At 47.0% G+C, this 23,375-nt stretch overlaps 1 protein-coding gene across 6 annotated transcripts in view; it reads left to right on the forward strand.

Annotated features, from left to right (window-relative positions):
* LOC138527196 (zinc finger protein 334-like) overlaps positions 1 to 23,375 on the forward strand; it is a 445,682-nt gene that overhangs the window by 232,732 nt on the left and 189,575 nt on the right. For all 6 annotated transcript variants that reach the window (XM_069638318.1, XM_069638311.1, XM_069638308.1 and 3 more), the window contains exon 6: positions 17,633 to 17,746. In XM_069638318.1, the coding sequence (XP_069494419.1) occupies positions 17,633 to 17,746 (114 nt within the window). The remainder of the gene's footprint in view (positions 1 to 17,632; positions 17,747 to 23,375) is intronic.

Consider the following 23,375-nt stretch of genomic DNA (forward strand, 5'->3'; position numbering starts at 1 on the left):
CAGAGCTCCTAGCCATTCGTCAACTAAAAGGTTGAAGCATGGCCACATGGTATCAGAAAAAAGTGTCACCCTGATTCTGGCTTGAAGCGTCTTTTGTCCTCTGGGCCCTCGTCTTCACATTTGCCACAAGACAAACATCTTCAACAAAACTCGAGCGAACCAACTTCCATTATTGCGCATAAAGATACCAGTCATCCACGCACCAGGCGACAAGCATCGAAGTGTAAATCTTTAACGCACTCTTTTGTTTTTTAGAACTCTGTTTATTGGTTTTATATGTAAATACACAGCGGCATAAAACAAGAAACAACCAGCAGTTCACATGTTGAACAGTCAGCAGTATTAACCATGAATTGCATTATGGCAGCACATCGGTGTCCCAGACGAATACGAGAAACAGCCTCTTGGCTGTAGGCTATTGGCCCGTTGAGGAGAACTGTGGGGCACCCGGGCTTCCTCGTTCTGGGGGGGAGATTATCTTTAATGCACAATTGACGGTACATCGAAAGACATCACAAACAAGTTTCTAAACAAGTTTCCACATCCTTAGAAGGTACGTCCTGAATCGGAGGCTTTACATTCACATCACACTTTTCAGGCTGAAGATGATTCTATAGCTTTCAAAAGAAAAGTTTGAAAAGACTAAGACAATGCAATATTAAAATTAGAAAGCTAAATGCCTTTTCTTTACTATGCAATGGGCAGAAATATGGCCTCCAAACACATAAGTCTGTTTTCTTTCTTATCCACCAGTGGTGTGCTCAGTTCAAATAAGTGGAGGAAGGAGAAACAACTCTTTTTAGGCCTGTCACAGGACCCTAGTACCACTCACCAAATCTGCATGAAGTGCCAGCCAGGGACCTGGGCATAAGTCCTAAAATAAAAAGTGGGGGGACTCTGACGTCACAGGAAAGGAACCTCTGCAACTTTAATTCAATCGTCAATTCCTAATAGAAAACCTTCAAAGGTCAAATGATGATTTTCCTTTCCAAAAATAAATGTAATGCAGTTTAAGTGGTCTAGTGCCCTTCTGCGACTATTGGCGGCCTCGCTTTGCATGGGTCTGCAAGAAAAAAGGGAGGAACAAAAAAGGGAGGTGCGGTTCACTAGTGGGACAGTGGGAGAGGCAGATAAGAAACTAGCAGTGTTGATGTGTGCAGGTTTGAAGTGCCCGTTTCCTGAATGTAAATCTGCTTTCTTTGTGTTTTAGCAGAGAAACTTGGGAGTATGTAATCCATAGGGAAGAACCCAAGATCTGATAGACTACAGCGCTTTGGATCTGGTTGGCCTCTGACTGAAAGAGTGTGATAGGCCGAAAGAGGAGAGCTTAGTTATGGCCTATGACTAGGCCTGTGATGGCTGTCGGAGGGATTTGTATGTGTAGTGTAAGGTGTTAGGATATCTTAGAGGGGAGTCAGTTAGTTAGGGGATATGGGGTGGGGGGCTAGCCCTTTCAAGGCAAAACAATTGGCAGCCATATCTCTCTCTCTTTCGCTCTGTCTCTCTGTCTGGATTCCCCGATGGTAGCCTCCTCCCATGTGGCCAGGGGACGCTAGCCACTACCTGATCCTGACCCTGGGGGCAGCTATATGAGGGAGGATCACATGGGAGGAGATAGCCACTGGGAAGATGTCATAGCTTCATTGGAGGAGGGGCGGTTTCCCCCATGTTCCCATGTGGAAGACCCCCTGTTGCCCAATACCCTATTGCCATGCTAGTTTTCTTTCATGAAAACACTGGTGTGTGGGACCTTTTTAAGTGGTCAACGAACTGTGAGAGAGAGCTCAGGAGAAGATGTGACATCTCCAGTGAAGGCCGACGGAGGCTGCAGGCACGAGCCAGTGTGCAGAAGCTGGAGGCACGAGTCGGTATGCGGAAGCTGGAGGCACGAGCCGGTTTGGCACAGCGAAGGAGCTCACCAGCAGAAAAGGAAAGAAACATGGTGCAAGCGAGGCGGCCGTGGAGATGCCAGGAAACGCAAGGGGTCCATGGCCGTCCAGCAGTCAAAAGAAGAAGTGTTGTGCTTACCGGGGTCCGAGAAGAAGCCAGCATGCAGGAGCGGAGTCGTGAGAGAAACTGGAGAGACGTCAGATGCCCAGAGTGGGAAGCAGATGGCAAAAGGTACACCACATAAGAGAAAGCCAGCTCAGAAATGCTACAGAAAGCCAGGGATTCTGTCAGAGCAGAGTGGGAACCCTCTGGCGTTTCCGCGACCGTGCCAAAGAGACTTTGAACATTGTTAAGGAACGGAAAGCAAAATAATAAGAAGATTGTTTCAAAAGGGCAGATTGCCAACCCGAAGCCCAAGAAGGAATGAATGCAAATGTGGGGAAAGCTTAGAAGAGCAGGAAAACAAGTAGCTACACCAAGGCAAGAAAGGTATATGCTACTTGGATGTAAAGAGGAACTTTAAGACAAGAGAAGACCTGGCAGGAGAACATCAGGCCGTTGTGAATGCAAGAGAAGTCCTTGCAGGAGAGTACACCAGGCAAATTGCAAACCTACAAGGAGTGTCAATCAGAAACAGTGTTTGTTAACAAAGAACGAACTTGTGTGAAAGGAGGGAACTTTTGTTAAAGAAGAACTTACAAGGTTGAACAGTTTTCATCCAATAAGATTGTTGTGGGCCAAGGAAGACATAAAGAACTACTAGACCCAGAGACATTTGTGATACCAGTGAAGAAGGTAATGGCCCAAAATATCGCCCTCATAATTCCAACGTCCGAAATTCCGACTTTTTTTTTTAACAACCCCCTTACAGCACATATATATGTGTAACGCTCACCTGACTCCCACGGAGGCGCTGGCCTGGTTCGCGCTGCTGTGACCTCTTCTAAGGTGATGCACAGGGTTCGGAAGACGGACTGGACCGGGCCCCCAAATCTGGCTTGTCTGGCTCGCAGAAGTATCCTTCTGTAGGCGAAAATAGGGGATTAACTGTCTGCGGGGTAATGCAATCAGCCTCCCACTTTCCCCTCTCACCCTCCTCGAAACCCTTCTGTGATTCCTCGTAGCGTCTCACCTTAGGGTCTGGAAGGACGAGCTCTGCATCCTGCTTCTGATGCAGGGGCGCGTTGGTATCCAGTTACTTCACTGGATTTTCAGATTGGTGAGAACCAAACTTGCTTCGCTTCCAGGTAAGTTTTTTGATAAGAGGTTCCCCTTGTGTCCATGCATTAATGTACTAATGCTAGTGTCTTTTTCCCCATAGGGGCCGGGGTACAGAATGCCGGGGAACAGGCACCGACCCGAGATGAGAGGTGAAATCCTTGTAGAAATCAGGTAAGTCTTTAATGAGCGTTTTTTGGTAATGTCTTTTCGTTCGCTCATTAACGCTGATGTCTCTTTTTCCCCTTAGGGGCCGGGGTCCGGAAATGCCAGGATGCGGCGCAGACCCGAAATGAAGAGGGAATTAATCAACAGGTAAGTCTTAACATGGAGATTTAGCTTTCCTTATTCCCTTCTCTCTCTCACCTTTTGTTCTGGTCTTTTTCTCCCTAGGCGCTGGGGCGTGACTGCGAATCCGGATGATCGCTGCTGAACATGGAGGCGCCCTGTAAAGGTGAGTGGAATGCGGCGCTGCAGCGATCGACGCGATGAGCTTTTAAATAAAAGTCTTCCTTTTCAGGATTGTCGGCGAGATGTCTCCGGGATGCGGCTTTTAGCAGGTAAGGACTTTTCCTTCTTCTGTTCTCTTCTTCTCTTCCTTTGCAGGTGATCCAGGATGCTGGCAGGCGTGGCAGAAGTCAGGATGCAGGAGCAGACACGGTGAGCGTCCAGCTGCTAGATGCAAAACAACGCGAAGCACGTGTGGCTGTTCGGGTGGGGTTTAAATAGCCTTGGAAGAAGTTCCAGGTATGTATCCTTCCTCCAATCAGGTATGTATCCGTCCCCGACCACGCCCGGATGGTAAATTAGTCCCACAGGTAAAGTAGTTCCTTTCAGGCCTCAAGGAGGCCGGGATCCTGCAGCATGGTCTGCATCAGGTAAGTGCACCCTAGCACTTCCATAATGAGCTTGGCGCCATAGGCGCCAGGACACTGTCCAAAGGGCCCCTATATGGGGTTGCTGGGTCCTTCCTTGGGGACTGGATGTCCGCTTTCGGGGATGCAGGGCTTGAACCGGCTCCCCGGGAGCGGGCATCATGACAATATGTGGGTTGGGGGTATGTGATATTACAGTAAAGATATGGTGTAAAGTGGGATAAAAAAATAAAAAAAAACATTAAAAAGTCAGCATTTCGGCCCTCAGAATTATAGGGGTCGCAGTAATCACACAGATATGTGAAGAATAGAGGGGAAGGGAATAACCCTCTGGAAGGAAGGACTTTTCAGTATTTTTGGAGAACATTTACATTGTAGCTGTTCTATTTTTATTTCAGAACACTTTTTGCAAATACCAGGTTAAAGATATTTCCTGTGTCACTTTATTATTTTGTGTGAGGGTCAGGATAGAACGTTTGGAAACAAGGATTTTTGTGGGGGACTTATAACAATCTGACAAAGACAGATCCTTAGTTTTTGGTTTTAGGTAGGGAAACGGCTCTTAGAGCAGAGTCAGAGAGGCATTTTCCCAACCCGTTTAAGTTGATAAAAATCTTTAACCAAAAACATGACAACTTTGTCTGGCTTTCATTTCTGACCCCTCACATTACTGTCACATGTTATTGTACCCTTTCTTTCTGTATATAGCGCTTTGGTGAAAGATCTTTATCAATTAACTAAAATACAAATGCCTTTTCCTTCTCCTGATATGGTTTGGGAAATTCCAGATGCATTCCTCTTTTTTGGTTTGAGGTAACAAACAGTGGGCCTCATTACAACTCTGGCAGTAGCCGTGCCATTAAAAACGGCATGGCTACCGCCGGAGTTGCATTTTTTCTGGCACCCGTGAATGGGCAAGAAGCGAGTCATGCCGAGTTAGGCGGACCCGGTACTTGCCCATTTTCGGGTGTCGGAATCAAGGGCCTCCTCATCCCCATTCTGCCCAATAGGGCTGAATGGAGATGGGGACGTCGGATGCACCGGCACAACTCTGTATGTGCCGGTGCATCCGACATGCTCTGCTCGCGGGTGCCCTTACACCCGCCAGGAAAAACCTGGCGGGTGAAACGGTTCCCGCGAGCAGAGCCCGTAGTACGGTACCGGCATGCTTACTGGTACCATACTTCCCAGACAGCCATGCTCGTAATGAGGGCCATTATCTTTTTGAGATGGTCTTGTGGAAATCAGTAGATCCTAGGGTTTGTCCTGAGAGGGTTTTTATTTCTGACCTCCTTCCACTGGGTGGAGGGTGCCAATGAACCTCTGTATAACAAAGCCCGAAATTGTGTTGTTGTTGCAAGCACTGGGGTGGATTTTTATGGGGCCTTGCAGATGTTGGGAAGGTACTCCTTGACCCTCGTTTTGGACCATAGGTAATGTGGGAGGACTCAGAGGGATCCTCCAAATACCATCTCCTCTGGTTGCATCATGTAACAGACAGCTTCCCCTGCCCCTACAGTCTCCCTCACTGGTGTGTTCCATGTGACTTTGTCACAGTACATATAGAGCCAGCTTTAGGGGGAAACTTCTTTTGGGGCATACTGTCACTTCAAAACAAAGGCGACCATAATCTGATTACATCAATCTGATCGCTAAAATGGATGCGAGGCATACAGTCTCAATAGAAATGCCTACAGAAAGGTTTCTTTTTCGATTTTGTTAAAGCCATTGCTATGTGGCTGTGGCATACATTGTAGAGTGTACACGTCGTTTTGTGTGACCATCCATAGAATGTCACATCCTCGTCTCTCTCCTGCACAAACACTAGACTGCTGATCAGTCATAATGTTGTGTTGCAGTAATGGAGGCTTGCAGTCTGCATTTTCGATCCTTGGTGTCATGAAATTAGAGTAAGACAGCAATTCTTTCTATTTGCCTTGTGCTGCCTGAGGGGTGTTTTTCCTGCTACCCATAGCAACCCATGTCCTAGTACCATATTGGTCATGTGGGAAAAGATGCACTCCTCCTGCCTCGCCTATCTTCTGATTTGTTTATTTATTTATTTAGTGTATTTGTTGATAGCGCCCAGACCCAGAGGTATCACGGCGCTAAAGTACTAGGTTAGAAGAACATAACGTTACAGGTATGATAGCAATATGGTGATTACATTGTATCAGAGGTGAAGAGTCAGATACATGTAGGTAAGGCAGTGCATTACAGATATTTGTTGAATAAAAAGGTTTTTGCTTTCTTGCAGAAGATAGTGCAGGCATGTTCCTCTTGTATGTGCCAAGGCAGGGCGTTCTAGAGTGTGGGAGCGATGGTGGTTAAACAGGAGCCCCCGGCTCTTTGTCTAGTAAATCTGGGAATGCTCAGGACAGAAGTGATGGAGGAACGGAGATTGCGCAGGTTGTGTTTCTTAGTGATACGGTTTGTGAGATGGGGGGCAGTGTTATGTAAGCAGCGATTAAGTGATGGCTAGGAGTTTGAACTCAATGCAGGCTTTGATGGGAAGCCAATGAGCCTCCTGCCTGATGTTGGAAATGTGGTGTGAGAGCCTCAAGCCCCTGCATGCTCTGAGGGCATTGTTTTGCAGGAGTTGGAGTTTGTGAAGATTTGTGGTTGAAGTCCCAACTAAAATGGCATTGCAATAGTCTAATTTACGGCCTATGATGGCTCTGGTTAGAGTAAGGCAGTTGTCGGAAGTGAGGAATTTCCTGGAAAGGTTAATGAGTTTGGTAGAAAACGTTGTGGAGGAGACAATAGCTTTGACGTGTTTTTTCATGTTCAATTCTGCGTCCAGGTAACCGCCTAGCATTTTTACATGGTTGGAGACGGGGATGGTGTTGCATCTATGAAATCTGATGAGCATGGAAGCACCAGAAAGGCAAGCAGAAGTATCTCTGCACTTCCCCATCACCGCCCACCTCCCTACTTATGGTCCCAATGGCAGAAGGGAGAAGGCTGGTGTCAGAAAAATTGAGCAAGCTGGACCTTTCTCTTGTGGCCAGCTCCTCTTCTATTTTGGCCTGCTGGAGAAGAGTGCAACATCACTGTATTCCTTTCCTGTGACACACATTTCTGAGGTGCCAGCTGCAGAAGAATTCAGCAATACTTTGCTGGTCTCTCCCACAGCAATTTTGAAGACAATAGGAGGCAGGTAGTAGGAAGGAGGTATTAATGGGACATGTGGCGTCAACCGGTAACTATGTGGGCAATTTATGGCAACCATTTGCGTGGATAGCAGTTGATGGCAATTCATGGCATCGAGGCCAGGCAGTTGATGGAATGCTTGGTAAAGGAGTTCACATCTGACAATTGATGTCACTCCTTGGCAATGCTGCAAGTATCTCTTCATTTGTTGCCAATGTTTGACATTGTAGCAAGTATTTGGGTATTGCATGGCAATGTGGCATGTTCCCAGGCTTGATGGTAATTCCTCGAAATGGGTTACCTTCACGGGCAGATATTGGCAATCTGCGGCAATGTGGCATGTGCCTTGGCATTTGAGGCAATCATTGGCAGTGGTGCAATATCTGAGCATTTAATGGCAATCATGGGCAGTATCTGGTGGCAATCATTTTCTATGAGCATTGTGATGAGTACTCAGGTGTTAGTCAATTATTGGTAGTGATGTAATTGTTATGTCATGTTATGTTATGTTAACTGAATGTATTGAAGCGCACTTACACCCGAAGGTATCATGGCACTGGAGAAGTGAGGAGTTATTAATGGTATTGCTGTATCTAGAAGAGCATTGTTTTCAGTTTCCGATGAAAAGCAAAGTGGTCTATGGTCCCCCGCAGGGCAAGAGGAAGATAATTGCATACTTTGGCGGCTGCCACCGAGAAGGTGCACCCCCCTTTTCAAGCTAACCTGAACCAAGGAACCACCACCTGCAGAGTCGCTTGTGATCGGAGAGAATGAGTGGGAATGTAGCAGACAAACTTGGCTTGCAAAAATGCTGCTCCCATGCCATAAAAGGCCCGGTGCACTATGCACATGAACTTAAACATAATCCGGTCAACAACCGGAAGCCAATGCAATTGCCTCAGCAGAGGGGTCATGTGGGCTCCGAAAGGGGGGCGCAGGATAGATCTATCAGCAGCATTCCGGAGTAACTGTAGGCCCCCAGTCAGGTAGCCAGGCCGAGCCAAATAAAGCGAGTTACAGTATTCCGATACACTTAGAACCAGAGCTGCAACCACCAGAGCTTGACTGGCTGTAGGAATGAAATGGCACCGGCGAGCAGAACTCGTAGTTTGCCGGTCCGGGAACTACGGTGCCGATAAGCTTACCGGTATCGTAGTTCCCGGACCAGGAAACTTGTAATGACCCCCACTTTCTCAGCCGTTCGGCAGTTTTCAGATTTAGTCGGGTCCAGACGGACCAAAATCTGGGTATCGCCAGCATAAGAATAATAGCGAAACCCATGTGACTGAATGAGGAGCAGAAGATATCTAATATAAATATTGAATAAAATAGGGGACAATGCTGAAAGAGAGGCCGGGGCAGAGCGGAAAGGAGGAAGAGACACTGATTGAGTGCGGTCTGCCAGGAAAGCCGTGAACCAGTTCAGGACTTGGCCAGAGAGGCCGGCATTGAATAGACGGGAAATAAGAAGAGAATTGTCGACAGTGTCGAAAGCAGACGACAGATCTAATAACAGGACTGCTCCGACACCAGCCTGATCTACCAGACATAACAGATCGTCCATTACTGAGTTCAAAACAGATTCTGTACCTCTACCAGGCCGAAAACCAGATTGAAATAGATCAAAATACTGGGAGAACTCCAGAAAAGTAGACAAAAAGGGGAGATACCAGTGCCTCCAGAACTTTCATCATGAATGGTAGGAGCGAGATAGGGCGATAGTTGGCCAGCACGTCCGGATCCAGGGAAGGCTTTTTAAGCAGAGGAATAACTAGGGCATGCTTAAGTGAGCACGGCATCACTCCAGTAGCGAAAGAGGCGTTAACTGCTGAGGTGATATGAGTGATTAGATCACCTGACGCCTCCTGTAGAACAGCCAAAGGTATAGCATCCGCAGGGGATGCAGATTTCAGTCGGTGAATAGTTGACAGAACATCAAGATTAGAGAAAAGGGGAAATGTGGACCATGACCCTCTAGCTGGGGGAGGTTTCACAAGAACCGTATCAGCTATCGATGCCATAGCCTCAACTTTAATGTTGTCCCGATTGGTAGCAATTTTTGTCACAAAGCAAGTTGAAAGGGAGTCACATAAGTCCTGAGAGGGCGGCACCACAGCCTGTCCTATCTCTGGCGTAGAGAGAGATTGAACTAAATCAAATAGGGCTTTCCGTTTATTAATAGCCCTCTCCACTGTATGGCCAAAATAAACTCTTTTTGCACTCAACACTGCTTTGTGATGATAGGCAGTAAGAGTACTATGAAAGAGGGTTTTAGAGGAGTAGCTGAGATGGCACTTTCTTTCAGCTTGCCTTCACCGTAATTTACTTTCTCTAAATTCCTGCGAGAGCCATGGTTCAGGGGGGCGGCTAAGTTGCTTGCATAGCTTATAAGGGGGAAATGCGTCAGCAGTTGCTGTGAAAGAAGCTTCCAATGTGGCCAAGGAACAGCTTGCCACAGGACCACAATTTGTAAAGAGGTAGTCAGCTCAAGATTAGACACCCCGAACCAACTGCGCTTAAGAATTACAGACTTTGTCACAGTGGGGGGAGAAACTTTGAGAGGGATGGAAAAAAGCACCATAAGATGACCTGACCACATTACAGGGATAAGAGTAGCAGTGGCAACATAGGATAGTGGGGCAAAAATAAGATCTATCGTATTGCCACGTTGATGGGTAGGGGCATTTACCTCCCGAAGGAGTCCTAGGGCAGCCATCAGAGCCATAAAATTGGTGACCTGCACTGCCGTGACCAAATTAGCAGGCAGATTAAAGTCACCAATAGTAATCAGATCAGGATATTTAGTTTGCAATTCAAGCACCAATGCCGGACATTCAGCATAAAATGCAGTATCAGCCCATGGAGGTCGATAAACAAGCAGAACTTTGAGGGTAAAGGTAGTTGAGATAGAGATACGGGTCAAAATGCATTCCATTTTTAAAGAATGCTTGGAGACCGAACTAAAGACCCTGTATTTGCCTACACAGATGATGATAATTCTTGGATGTTAGTAAATGCTGACTGCACCGTGTAATATTAAAGTAGAAGCCGCCAGAATGCCTTCCACTTTTGTACTCTTGTTACAGATGTGAAGCCACAATGTTGCATGTGCATTATCACAATGTATCGTGACCACCCTTAAGATTCAAGCCAGATTCAGCACCTTGTTGGGCAGTAGAAATGCCCGGGAGGATGTTTGTATTTAGTGGTTTCATATGGCTTTTTTTAATTATTTGTGCTTCATGGCTTACCCTTGCAACAAAGTCCCCTGCTTAGTTCTGAGGACCACCAAGTGGGTGACTCAGGGAGCTGGATGCCTCCCTGAGCTAGTGGATGATGGGATTGGGGGCGTTATGCAGTGGACCCCCTGGTCACTCTCCCTTGCTCACTGTCATTTGGTAGGAGACAGTTACAAGAGAAACGTATGTGGATCTTCATCCAACCGAAAGAGCCTTAAAGCCCCTCTAGTCCCATCCAAATTCCTCCAGAATGAAAACAAACACAGCAAGTCATGGATAGGAAGCGTCTTCCTTGAGATGCCTTTTAAATGCATACTTTTTAATCTGTACAACATCATGCAGTATAAGTAATTTCAAAACCTCATGAAAAATGCTTACTGAGTCCTGTACAGGATACAAAATTGCTGGGTCTCCGTTTTCCTGCATTATGGTTCCCCTCAAATGATTAAAACCTACTACCCGATTGTCTACCCATATGCACCCTTGCCAGGGATAAATAGGCGTGCACTTTCTCCAACAGCCAGCATTCTCTTCAGATTGCAGGAAGTTAGATAGCTACCTAGGGATTTACCCGCAGACGTCTCGTGTGCTTGGGAACCAGAAGATTTCCGTCCTTGCCAAGGCAGTGCTAAGCAGAAACAGGCAGAACAACATAAATGTCAAGACGGTGGTGAGGCCAGACAAAGGCTTGGCCCAGCTGATAAAGCTGAAAGTAAGTTTTATTGAGCTCAGAACAGACAGCCAATACCAGCCCTGAATTAGTTGTAGAGCACTGGTGCAGACCCTTGGAAAGAGTCAACCCAAGGTAAGGCATAGAGGCCTATATAAACCAAAGGCTTGAGTCAGGTAGTTCGAGTTGTTGGGGAAGGAGTTTAGGGTTTGGGGACGGTTGACGAACAGAGAAGATTGGAGAGAACAGAAACTGGATTGGCAGATGACATTGGAGAGACTGAGGAGTACGGTGGAAGTAGAAACTGGTGAGCAAGGGATCGGAGGAGGGAAGAAGTACTGAGGCAATGATAGCATCAAATGCTGAGTTTGGTATTTAGGGAGAGGAGGTGTAACATCAGGAGATGAGGGTGGTATTGTGGAAGAGGAAGCAGCAACATCAGCCAACAGGTGAATATGGTATTGAGGTAGAGGATGTGGCAACACCAGGAATTGAAGGTGGTAGGTATTGAGGGATATGAGGGGGTGGCCTCAAGAGATGAATGGGGCATTGTGGAAGAGGGCATGGTAACATCAAGAGGTGGTAGCAGTCTTGAGGTGGTAGGCTCAGGTAGTGGTAATTGTCTTGACAAGGAAGTGGTAACTTCAGGAAGTGGCAGTAGTCATAAGGAAGAGATAACGACATCAAGAGATGAAAGTAGCCTTATGGAGGAGGGTTGACAGAGGTGGTAATAGTTTTGCAGAGGAATCGGGGACAGCAGAAGGTGGTAATGATGTTGAGTAGGGGGTGCTGACATCTAATTTTTGATTTTTGTGAACCTTAGGAAACAGGGACTGATCACTGCAGCCTAGCCAGTCTGCCCAGGCAGGTCCTCGTTGACCAGGTTGCCCCAATCAGGCCCAGAAGATAAAAGGAGGAACAAGTGTGGCACAGGGAGAGTACGTCGGGAGTAGATGGACAGAAGGGAAGAAAGCAGATGGGGCCCTCTATAAAGCAAACCAAGAGGCTGTTCATCCAGGAAGACTCTCAGCCCTTACACAACTATTTAAAAACCTGTTGACTAGAGTTAAATTAGTTCTATGAGATTTGGAAGCCTACACAAAAAATTGGAACCTTAAAATCCCCAACACACTACTGTAAGGAACTCATGGTGGCAACAGTAAAGACAGACACAAGTGATCACAGTTCAAGGGTGTTTATCAAACTGTATAGGTTGGAAAAACGCCTAATCTAAACCTAAATCTAAGATGGGAGCAAGCTGTTACCATCAAATAATAATATAATAATAAGGCAGTCCTAGTGGCGTTTTGCCAAATAAAAGGGCCTTTCCTAAACGAAAACTATTACCAATCCTTACAACTAAATGCAGAAGAGTGTGGGATAGGGTTCACAAGAAAGAAAGAAGTGTTCACAAATGATAAGGCAGGATGTGGTAGCCGGGGGTCTCCCCTCTACACGTTTTGAGCATCGGACAAGGCGGGACTCCTGAGCCCAGCACACTCTGAAGCTTTCTCAGCACGAGACTACAGTTCCGTTCTCAGGTATCAGGACCTCCGGTGGTAAAGTCTCTTTTATACAAAAAGTCTCTTGCCTCCGAGGACCTGAGGTGTTCAAAATAGGAAACAAATAGTTCCTTTCCGTATGTACGTTGGATGATGACTTTTCACCCCTGGATCCCCCTCTTCTGGGCTCAGGTCCACAAAAAGTTCCTAGCGATATCAGGACCATCAGTGGTTAAGTTTCTTACCTCCAAGGACCTGATAGGTTAAAAATAATAAACAAAAGTTCCTTTCTGGTTGCACTAGGATGATGGTTCCTCCCCCCTGTGTCTCCCTCTTCCAGGATCAGACCCCTCTCGGATGTCAGCCTTCCTCCTTTGGGTTCAGTATGGCTTGTATTAAAAAACATCTACTACATTCACCTGTCATTGGGTGATGGCTTTTGAACCCTGGATCCCGCTCTTCCGGGCTCAGACCCTTCTAGAATTCACGTGTCGTTGGGTGATGGCTTTTCATCCCTAGATCCCCCTTTTCCGGGCTCAGACTCTTCTAGAATGTTTGCCTCCCTCTGTCGGGTTTCACCACGGCTTGGTGTACAAAACCATTTCACGTTTCGTATTCACAAGTCTTAATGGCCCTCATTACGAGTTCGGCGGGGTCCGGGTCCTCGTGTCCTCGGAGTTCGGAAGGCCCGGTAATTCCTCCCTCCAAGGACCCGGACACGGTCCTTCCCCATTCTCATTTCAGCCCCCATAGGGCTGAATGGGAATGGGAGAGGGAGCAAACAACGGTCCATTATGAGATGGCCCGTTGTTTGCTCCCTCTTCCCCTCGCGGGACCCGGTAAACACGCCTGGTTTTCCCAGGCGTACGTACCGTGTCCCGCGAGGGGAACTCCTAATGCGGCGGTACGGAGTGAACGGCGCCGGCACCTTTTACAGCGCCGTTCACTCCGTACCGCCAGGGTCGTAATGAGGCCCAATGTCTTTTTAAACAATCCACTGTGGACATCCCTCTGTCGAGTTCCCCCTTGACACCACAATGTTCATTGGGGCATCATGCTTCGCCCTTTTCTGTCGGCATCCCACCGTCGGGTTCACTCTTGCCAACACAATGTTCCTTTTCCTTTCTCACTATGCGGGATTCATCTCCCTTAGCTTTTCCATTACTTGTCGGTCAAACACTTTCGACTGTATAGAGGATTTTGCTAGACCCCTGTATGACCACTTTGACCTTTTCCTGGCGGCTTTCCCAAGGCCTTGTGGTTTTGGTAGTTTCAACAATAGGGAATTAGCCAGAGTCTCTCAAGTGAGCACACACCTGGTGCTGGACTCATCTGTAGCTGGTCTACCCTTTAGGAGTTACCAGTTCTTTGATTTTCTCTTAACTTGTTATTCGCTTCTTTCGTTCAACACAGTTCAGTTTCTTATCGGTTCTTCCCTCGACTCACCGGCTGTGATGAACCGCTTGGCTTTTCTTGTCTCTGGAGTCAAGGCCGGTACCACAGCCCCAATCGTCTCTCCCTGTCCTGATTTTCAGTGTAGGAGAGCTCTGTGTACAGTTGACGTCTACTGCAACACACGCTGGCTATTGTTCGCAGTCTTATGATTCCTTTCTGGGAGCCTTTGCAAGTCTGGGTCGGAAAGAGCAAGGTCGCTTCTCTCCTTGTTGACCTTTCGGTTCTCGCTGCTTGGGCGTACTGGGATAGCTGTCTCATTGTGCAGTCTTCCTCTCTCGTAGTGTGCTCTTGTGCTCCATCTTTTATCCCTGTGGGGAAGGGAAAGGGACGTCAGGTGTGTGTGATTCTGGTCAATTGCCTGACCTTGCCTGACTCTTGTGTTGGGACATGTCAGGTAAATGGTTCTGGTGTTAGTCCGTTGTCTTTCATGTTGTGCAAAAGTGTTTGTGTAAGCAAAGGAAAGGGGAGGGGGCGTGTAGAGTGTCTGAATATCCTACGTGGTAAGATGGGGAAAAGTTGTTCTAAGAAGGGGGATACCGCGTCTCACCTCTGGTGTACCACCTCCACTCCATGAGGACCTCCCCTCCAGGTGATCCTTCCGCACTGGTCCATCCCGAGGAACTGGATCCAATAGCGATGGCCTTGTCCTGGCCACCTGGATGACGGCTACCCGGGGACTAGTAAGTTAGACAGTCTCAGGTATCTCACACTACTTAGAAACCTTCTATCATTTGGGAACCCCTCAGGAACCTACAGTGCAAAAAGTACTACAAAGGGGCTGGTAAACCGTGTTTTGGACTGAGGACATACCGGGGTGACCTGGAGGAACTTGCTCAAAATCTGAAGGCCTCAGACGCCTATCCAGGAGTGGGAGAGCCAGACCATCCTAATGTATTATTTGTTAAAAGCTCTCTTTATGTTAAGTTGGCATATCATGTGCACTGTGATCGTGATAAAATGTAGTGAAACTAGAAACTTTGAGTCTTGGCATAACTCTTGGTCCCAGCCATGTTGTGACACCCTGTTCATAGTATTATTGTTGTTGTTTTTAATTTGACTTCTTAATTTGATGGCAATCTTTGAAAAAGTGGCCATTGCCTTTTGCCCATGTTAGCTACCTGTCTGGTCCCACAGCAAGGGCCTAAGAGACCACCTACCGGGCACAATGTGTTGACTATACAAACGCCAAAACTATTGGCTCTCCCAGTGCATGTTTCCTCATGTTGTTACAATTCCAGAAATCTTTCTAATACAGTGTTACATCTGTAATGTTCTCAACAACTTAGTGTTAGGGAGACTTCTCTGTTTAGACTGAATTTCCTAACCTAGTGAGTGCCCCAGCAGCTTTGCTGGATTTCTGGAGTTTGTTTTTTTCTCCTGCCAAGAGTGAGACTCGTTTTTTCCCACTCTTGGACATGATCTATGGTGTTCCTTTGACTGTTAATGTGTTTTATGGGCTATGGAGTCCTTTACTCCATAGGGTCTCATGTGTTTTTACTATGTGTGTTACACAGCACCCTCCGTGCAGTGACACAGGGGTGTCATAGTGACACCCCACCATAGAATCCATACCCTGGGACTGACTACTGTCTCCCAGGGCATGTAAAGTCACCATTGGCTTTACTAGTCCCAAATTATGAACAGAAACCAGTACAAACCATCATATTGTGGACGGGGCAATTTGATTGCCCCAGGGTCTGTTAGTCGAGGGGGCACGTCTCCGTCCCCCCTGATTGAGTTTTGGCTGGTGGCAGTGGATACTACTTTTTATATTCGACCGCGAATATATCCCTATGGGATTTTCCCATTGTTCGAGGCTACCAACTTTAATTATTTAATTCTCATAGCCTCGAACATACCGCCAGTTTATTTATTTAACATACCGCCAGTTTATTTATTTAATATTAAGTCGCCGTTTGGTATTTTTTGCCAGGACTCTATTCTAAAATGGCATTTGTGTTCTCTTCTGTGACTCCAACCCAAGTCTAGCCCTTTGTTCCACTTTTGGCGGGCTTCTCCACAGAAGCCTCCAAAAGTGGTGCCACTCTGTCTGGGTACCACAGAGGGTGTGGGAGGGGGTTTAGGCACCCTGGACTGAGTTACCTTGGTAACTCAAGTCGCACTCTTGTGTGATTGGCCCAAGTGGTGAGCCGGCCAGCTCACCACTTAGCATGTTTGATTGACAGCTAGGCTGAGTGAATGGGGGTGTGCTGCATAAAAGCAGGGCTTTGGGGACTGGAACTTCAGAAGTCGCCACAGGACCGGAGAATCCGACGAGGGAGAAGCTGAGCTGACCTGCTACGACGACACCACCGGTGGAGCCCTGCGGAACCGACTCACCACTTCCCGACGACAGAGAAGATCTCCCTGCTGGAGAGTCTTCTTCCCCTGACTGGTGGGCACAACCAGTTTACCTTCATTTCCTCGCATCCCAGGACGTCTTGTGGTCGAATTGCCCGTGCCAAGCACCCCGACAACCGGATAGCCACTTACCACTGGACCGCGAACCAAAGGCCCGCTCCTTTTAACTGAGAACTCCGCGGCTGGTTTCTTCCCTGGCAGTGCAACGGACTCCTGTCTTCCTCCCCGACGAGATCCTCTCTTCCCCCGGACGAAGCACCGACTTGCATCCGCTGCCAGGAACAACTGCTCCCGCTGGAGTATTCTCGCCACTTTAAGGTACCGTGTCCGCCAGGCCTCCCTTTCTAAAGATTGCTCCAAGGTAATAATAACCCCTTAACCTTCTGGACTGGGCTGGCTGCCTTGACCATTTAACTGGTCCCTTTCTTTTGGTCCAACTCTTTCTGAACCTTTTCGAGACTTTTGTGCACTTTTCAACTGTGTGACCTTGGACACATTTCGTTCTGATCCTCTTAAAGTGGATCCGGCCTTCTGAACTCTAACTTCACGGTTTGACTCTGCCTTCCTCTCTTGCTGTGTTCTTGTGAAAGTGTTGGGATCTGTTTCAATTTATACTCTGCTTTTCTCTCCCTTTTAAAACAAATTATTAGAGTGCCAAATGCGTTAAGCGCTCACCGAAAATAAGTGGGGCTTTACTTAAGACTTGTCTAATATTCTTTTAAGGGAGTGTATATCTTTTAGTGACCGTGTTTTTGAACTGCTTAATATTAGTGCCTGTGTGTTTTATCCGATGTGGTTTTAAATAAATACTTATATCTCTTTTACACCAAGCTCTGGTCAGTGTTTGCTTGTTCTACTGTGTTCTTCTGACCTATTGTGAATACTCTGTATACTGCCTAACTCTTCTTGAGGGAAGTCTGACTGCTCGGCCACAGCTACCAAGTGAATCTGTGTGGTACAGACTGCTACCAAGTGGGTTTACTGCCAAACACCTGTAGTCTTAAATCTTTTGCAGTGGTCCCAGAGGGAACTGCACAGGTTTCTGCCTAAAACTTACTTAATTTGATGCTCCAGGTCTCTATTAGAAGATCTTAACAAAAACATATTCCTATCTGGCACCTGAAAGGTTATGCAGCTCTCAGTGACTAGTCCATTGAGTTAATGATGCAATTGTTTTCAAGTCACAGCATTATGATTCTTCTGAATATGCTATGTAAAACTTACATTTGGTGACATGATTATCAATATTTCTTTTATGTTTATTACTAGCCCATCCAGTTGTTACCTCTGTCTTTTCATTAAGAGTGAAACAAGAAGAAGAAGCACTTTACCCAGATTTTTGTGGATTTGAAAGGAGGAAATGTGTTAACAGTACCACATCAAGTGAGTATAGAATTCACTACACTTTATTTTAAACCACGTTTTTCAAATATACAGTCTTTTTGATTTGTAGGAAAGGCTTTTTCTACCCTTGATAGACTCATTAACTTTTTGCTACCTGTGCGCGGTGTTCAGCATTCCCTGATATTCTTAGACTTCTCTTTACTTATGGTACTCTGTCGGGCTCTCTGCAAAACAGTGGCCTCCCTATAAACTGTTCTTTAAGGCAGGGCTTGACATCTCACCCAGAAGTCACCATACACATCATCAAACTTAAGAACCTTCACTGTAACGCTCCAGCCCTCTAGCATCAAGCTGAATGCTCACTACCAACATTCATGCCCCACCCCCGACCTGCTTCTCTAATCTCAAGGCCCTGCTCAGCTGACCCAACCTTGCCACAACCTTATCCCGTGTGGAGGCAACAAAGTTCACCCAGCAGTGGCATAGTTATAGGTATAAAAACAAAAATGGGCACAAGCCTAGAACTGGTATTTGGATTTGTAGAGCATGCATTCACCCTGCAGTCTTAAGGTGCTAGAACTGGTGACAGGAATTTGAAGGCCAGGCAGGAAATAGTCAAGACTTAATCACTTTGCTAAATACGATATGATTCTCAAAGAAATTAAGGAGAAGGGAGTTCAAAGCTGGTGGCCAATAACAGAAAATGCACTTCCCTTTTCTTACAAAAGGGGAGAGTTTAAAAAAAGTGCAGAAAGGAGTGCAAGGGGGGGGCACTGTTTAGCCAATGCCTTGAAGACAACGTAGGCTTTGAGCTCCAGCCATGCTGCCAATATTATTTTGGTGGTTAGACCCCAATATTACACAGCATTTCCACTGGCCCTGTTTGTGGAAAGTCTCTCGCATCTCCTGCTATGTGTACTGGCTAGAAAGGTGCCCCGAGATACATACAGCAGATGTGACTCCTCTCCCAGCCACGACATGGGCCTATGCAACGTTCTCCTTTCCAGCAGATGGAAAGCTATTTTAGTGCCTGCAACTTCTGGATACCCGAGCTCAACTCCAGCTCGGGCTGGTGAGCCTGGATGGTGTGCATGCAGTGCAGCAGATAAATAATGGAAGGTGAAGCGCTTCATAAATCAGTGCAGACTCCAATGGTGATCGACATGCTTACGAGCCACGAACGTTGGGGCCACTATTTTCTGATACTCATCTGTGACTCTGCTGGCAAGATTGTAGATAAGGTTGGCCCTCAATCTGCAGTTAACGCCTCCTAGCGGGAAGGCCCCTGTTACTTGTAACAAGAACGGCTATCTGGTGTGTGTATAAAAGAAGGGCTGAGGTGAACTTCACAGATACATTACTGTGGGCTGTGTGGTGGAGAGTATTGCTGCAATAGGGGGTTTGCACATCTTACTCAGGCCATATTAAATAATCCTCAAACGAGCTATGCTTAGTGCACTCACGGGAGAAGTTTTATACCTCATACCACATACTATCTCATGGTATTTAATGTTAATGACCCTTGTGAAGACATCATGAAGTAACACACAGACAACAGATTCACCTTTCTAAAAAAACATATATTTCTCTTATATGTCAGGATGGAGTAAGGCCTAACCTGCTCTATGCTAAGGTGGGATTTCCCCACCGAAAGGAACTAAGCATTGTCTGTGTCATTACGTTAAACATGTCCAAAACCTCACAACTAAAGATATACAATGTGTAGGGATGTCAGCAATAAAAGAAACAGTGTTCAATATAAAGTTCCGAGCTTCGAGCTCCTGGCTTGCTTTTCAGCTTCCCCTTCCCCAGGTTCAAGCAGTTCCAAAAAGGGCCTCTGGGTTTCCTTCCCCAAGTTCAAAACAACTCCAAAAGGCCTCAGGGGTTCCCTTCCCCAAGGTCACCACAGTTCACAAAGTCTCGGGGTGTCTTTCCCCAAGAAGGCAGCTCTTCCAGCTTCAAAACCACAGTCAATTCAAATCTCTCAGCTTTCAATAATGATTCCAGCTCAACTTTGTAACCCTTCTGATTTTGTAATAGTTCACATAGATTGCTTCTTTCTTCAATCACTTTAACACTTATTAAACAAAACACCTTCTGTATCTTTACCTTCCTGGGTCTTTCCCAAGCAAGGGCTAATCGGTCTAGGCGCAGTTGTCGGACCACACGACCCACCCATCACAAGTCTCACAACCGATAACCCATGGCACTTTATGTTCTTGGCTTTCCTTTGGACTTCGATATTCAATATTATTCCATTCAGTCTTCAAACCCATTCATTATAATGTTTCTGTGCTATCAGCATTTCCTTCTGTCCAAATCCAGCCCCTGGAACGCTCTGGTAGGAGTGTTCCCTATCTTTCACTCACTTCTGTCTGGCCGCACCTGCAGGGGTCTTTGTTCTCATCTCCGGCTCTTTCTCACTCCCCTTGTGCGTGTTGGGAGCTCCGGCGAGCAGTGCTCGCCTCCTTCAAACCTCTCTGCAGTGGACTACAGCGCACTGGTGTCTTCTTTGTCCCACAGCTCTGGTTGTGGACACATGGCACAGGGGACTGCAGGAGTATCTCCCACCCCTCGGTAATGTTTGGCGTCCTTTTTACTGGCCCCTCTCCAGCCTGCCCCACGTCGGGTTCCTGTGTCCGTCTTCCCAGGCAGGTTTCTCCCTCGCTCCTGCCTGTCTCTCCTTTTATGCACCTGTAGCCTCTCAATCATTTGCAGGTGCAAGTCCTTTGCCTGACTATAGTGAATTCTATTAGTGGGTCATGCATGGGCATTGTAATGGTACTCCATAGTCCTCTTCCTCGACTCAGTATTAAAGTAGTGTCACCTACTGTAGGGTGCATAACTCCCAGTTGCCTCTTCATCATCACAGTCATAAAGGAGTATGCATGTGGGACAGTTGGTGTGTGTGAACGAGGAAAAGACTGTCAAAAACCTATGAAGGTAGGGCGGTAGGATTAATTTTGATAAGGGAAAGGGAGATACCATGCCTCACCTAAAGACCCTCTTCCCCACTCCCCAATGTCCCTCCACCCAGGTGATCCCCCATCGCATATCCACCTGTTACGCTCACCTGGTCTCTGTGGGGATGTTGGGGCACGGTTGCAGCCCTCCCTGGAACTGGCTCCCCTTGATCAGGCTTCTTCCCCTGCTCCTGTGTTGTGGACTGCTCTGGTTGTTGATACTGCCCCTGTGAGAATGCGAGAGGCCGTGAGAATGCTGTGATATGGCTGTAGTTTCCCTCGAACCCTTCTTCCCAGAATGTGGTGAGCATGCGTTTACCCATATAGTCTCACCTGTTTGTTTATGAGGGTGAGCTCTCCGTCCTGCTTCTCAAGTGTTGGGGCGCTTTAAATGGACCTAGTTCCTTCACTGGTCCATGTGCTTGGCAGCCCAGACCGGCTGTGACTGATCGACTTCTAATGTAAGTGTTCTTTAACAATGATTATTATCCGTATTCCTTTGCAATGTTTATTGTCCCATGATTATTGTTCGTATTCCTTGTAATGTCTTTCCTTCTCCCCAATAGGTGATGCGAAGCCAAGTGGAGCCGCGGTGCTGAAAGCGAGCCCCAATGGAGTCCTGAGGAGTTTACAATGTCCCAAATAGATGGTAAGTTTGGTTATACGGTCAGCGCGAGGATTGTGTTGCACGCGACCTTAGCATAATGTCTTTATGTTGTTTCTAACCTTCTTCATCCTTTTTCCTGCAGGGATGGCCTGGCAAAGTCAGACGAGGGGCAGCTATCCGAAGATCTGCCGGAGGTCGATGTTTGTTTGTTTATTTATTTATAGCGCGCGCCAGACCCGAAGGTACCCGGGCGCGTGTGCAAGAATACTTTAAGCTTACAAGTTACAGTTACACATTTCACGTAGATACAGGATACATTGACAACAGGATAATGATTACCCTACAAGTTTGTACACGGAGTTATATACAGAGTTATATACACAGGTATTTGTATACACAGTATACATTGACAGTCAAAACGCAAGGTGGAGTAAGCGGGGGAGATGAGCATGTGAGTATGCGTTCAGCTACAGATTAACAGATGGGTAAGGCGTAAGTAGTCCTGGTGTCGGTCAGTTATAGGTCGTTTTCTTTGAGCCAATTAATACAGTTGAGTCTGAAGTGTGGATAGGATTGGTCAGACCGTAAAGAGGGTGGGAGGGAGTTCCACAACTGGGCTGCTTTGACAGGGAAGCTGTTGCCTCCGGCAGTGCTCAGTTTAAATGGGGGCACAACTAGCTGGTTGGTATATGCTTCTCTGGTAGGTCTATTGGAAGTTCTTCTTTTGAACCTTTCTGTTAGGTATTTGGGGGCTATATCATTAATACTTTTGAATGTTATTGATACTGTTTTAAGTTTAATTTTGTCCGCTGTAGAGAGCCAATTAGATTGTCTTCTGATATCTGAGATATGCTCTCTTCTTGGGATTCCTAAGGCGGCTCTGATGGCATTGTTCTGGAATGTTTGATTTTTTGCAGCGTGTGTTTATTAGACCCTATGTATAATGCGTTACAATAGTCCAATTTAGATAATACTAGAGCTCTTGATAGGGTGAGGGAGCTGGTAGTGGACAGGTATGGTTTTGCTGCTCTAATCAACTTAAAGGTGTATGCGGTTCTAGAGGCCATCACACTCACCTGCTTTGTTAGAGAGAGGCAAGAGTCGAGGTAAAAACCTAAAGTTTTTACCTCTTTTGCTACTTTAATGGTGCTGCCATCTATAACATTCCCCAGTATGATGGGTTCCGTTTTGTCATCATTCAGGCATAGACCATGACGGGCCATCCATGCCTGGATGATGAGGTATATCTTATTCACCAAGGCCAAATCCTGTTCATAATCCCCCGAAAGTTGGATGAGAATCTGAGTGTCATCTGCATAGTTAGTGTAGGTGACACCCAGAAGTTCCAGATCATCAAACGGGGGCTTCGTGAAAATGTTATGCATGGTAGGAGAGACGCAGGAGCGATGGATGGCTGGGACCGCTAGGATGCTGGCTGAGATGAGCTCCCGAGTAAGTGTTGGAAATCGGGAACAGGTAAGGATGCGGTCCCACGGCGGTGACTGCTAGGATCAGGTAAGATGCTCTGCAGGCGATATAGATGGTATTGCTGGAATCGGGTAAGATGCGCTTCAGGCGATGATGGATGGTATTGCTGGAATCAGGTAAGATGCGCTTCTGGCGATGGTATTGCTGGAATCGGGTAAGATGCGCTTCAGGCGATGGTGTGGCTGAAATCAGGTAAGATGCGCTTCAGGCGATGGTATCACTGGAATCAGGTAAGAAGCGCTTCAGGCAGCGTTGAGCATTATGCTGCAGTGAGCAGACTAACGCGAAGCGCTGGCATGCGGGCGGGGCAGGCTTAAATAGCCTGGTCCCAGCCACGCCCCTTAACCCTACCTTGTGGCTCCATCCTGCCACTCCCAGAAGATGCTGCGCGTGTAGCCCAATGACTTCCTATGGCCACACCCGACCTGGATGCATGTGGGGGTCCTGCAGAGGATGAAATGGCATGTGCACTAGAAATAAAGTGTGCAGCGCACACTTTCTCATGAGCCTGGCGCCAAAGGCGCCAGGACTGGGTCCAGCTAGACCCTTTGTGTGATGGAACTCGTGGTCCTTGCTTTGTGGCCATGACAGCACTCCTCCTCAAGGCCCC

The sequence above is a fragment of the Ambystoma mexicanum genome, chromosome 1q, assembly GCF_040938575.1.
Source record: "Ambystoma mexicanum isolate Mex_15411 chromosome 1q, UKY_AmexF1_1, whole genome shotgun sequence".
NCBI classification, from domain to species: Eukaryota; Metazoa; Chordata; class Amphibia; order Caudata; family Ambystomatidae; genus Ambystoma; species Ambystoma mexicanum.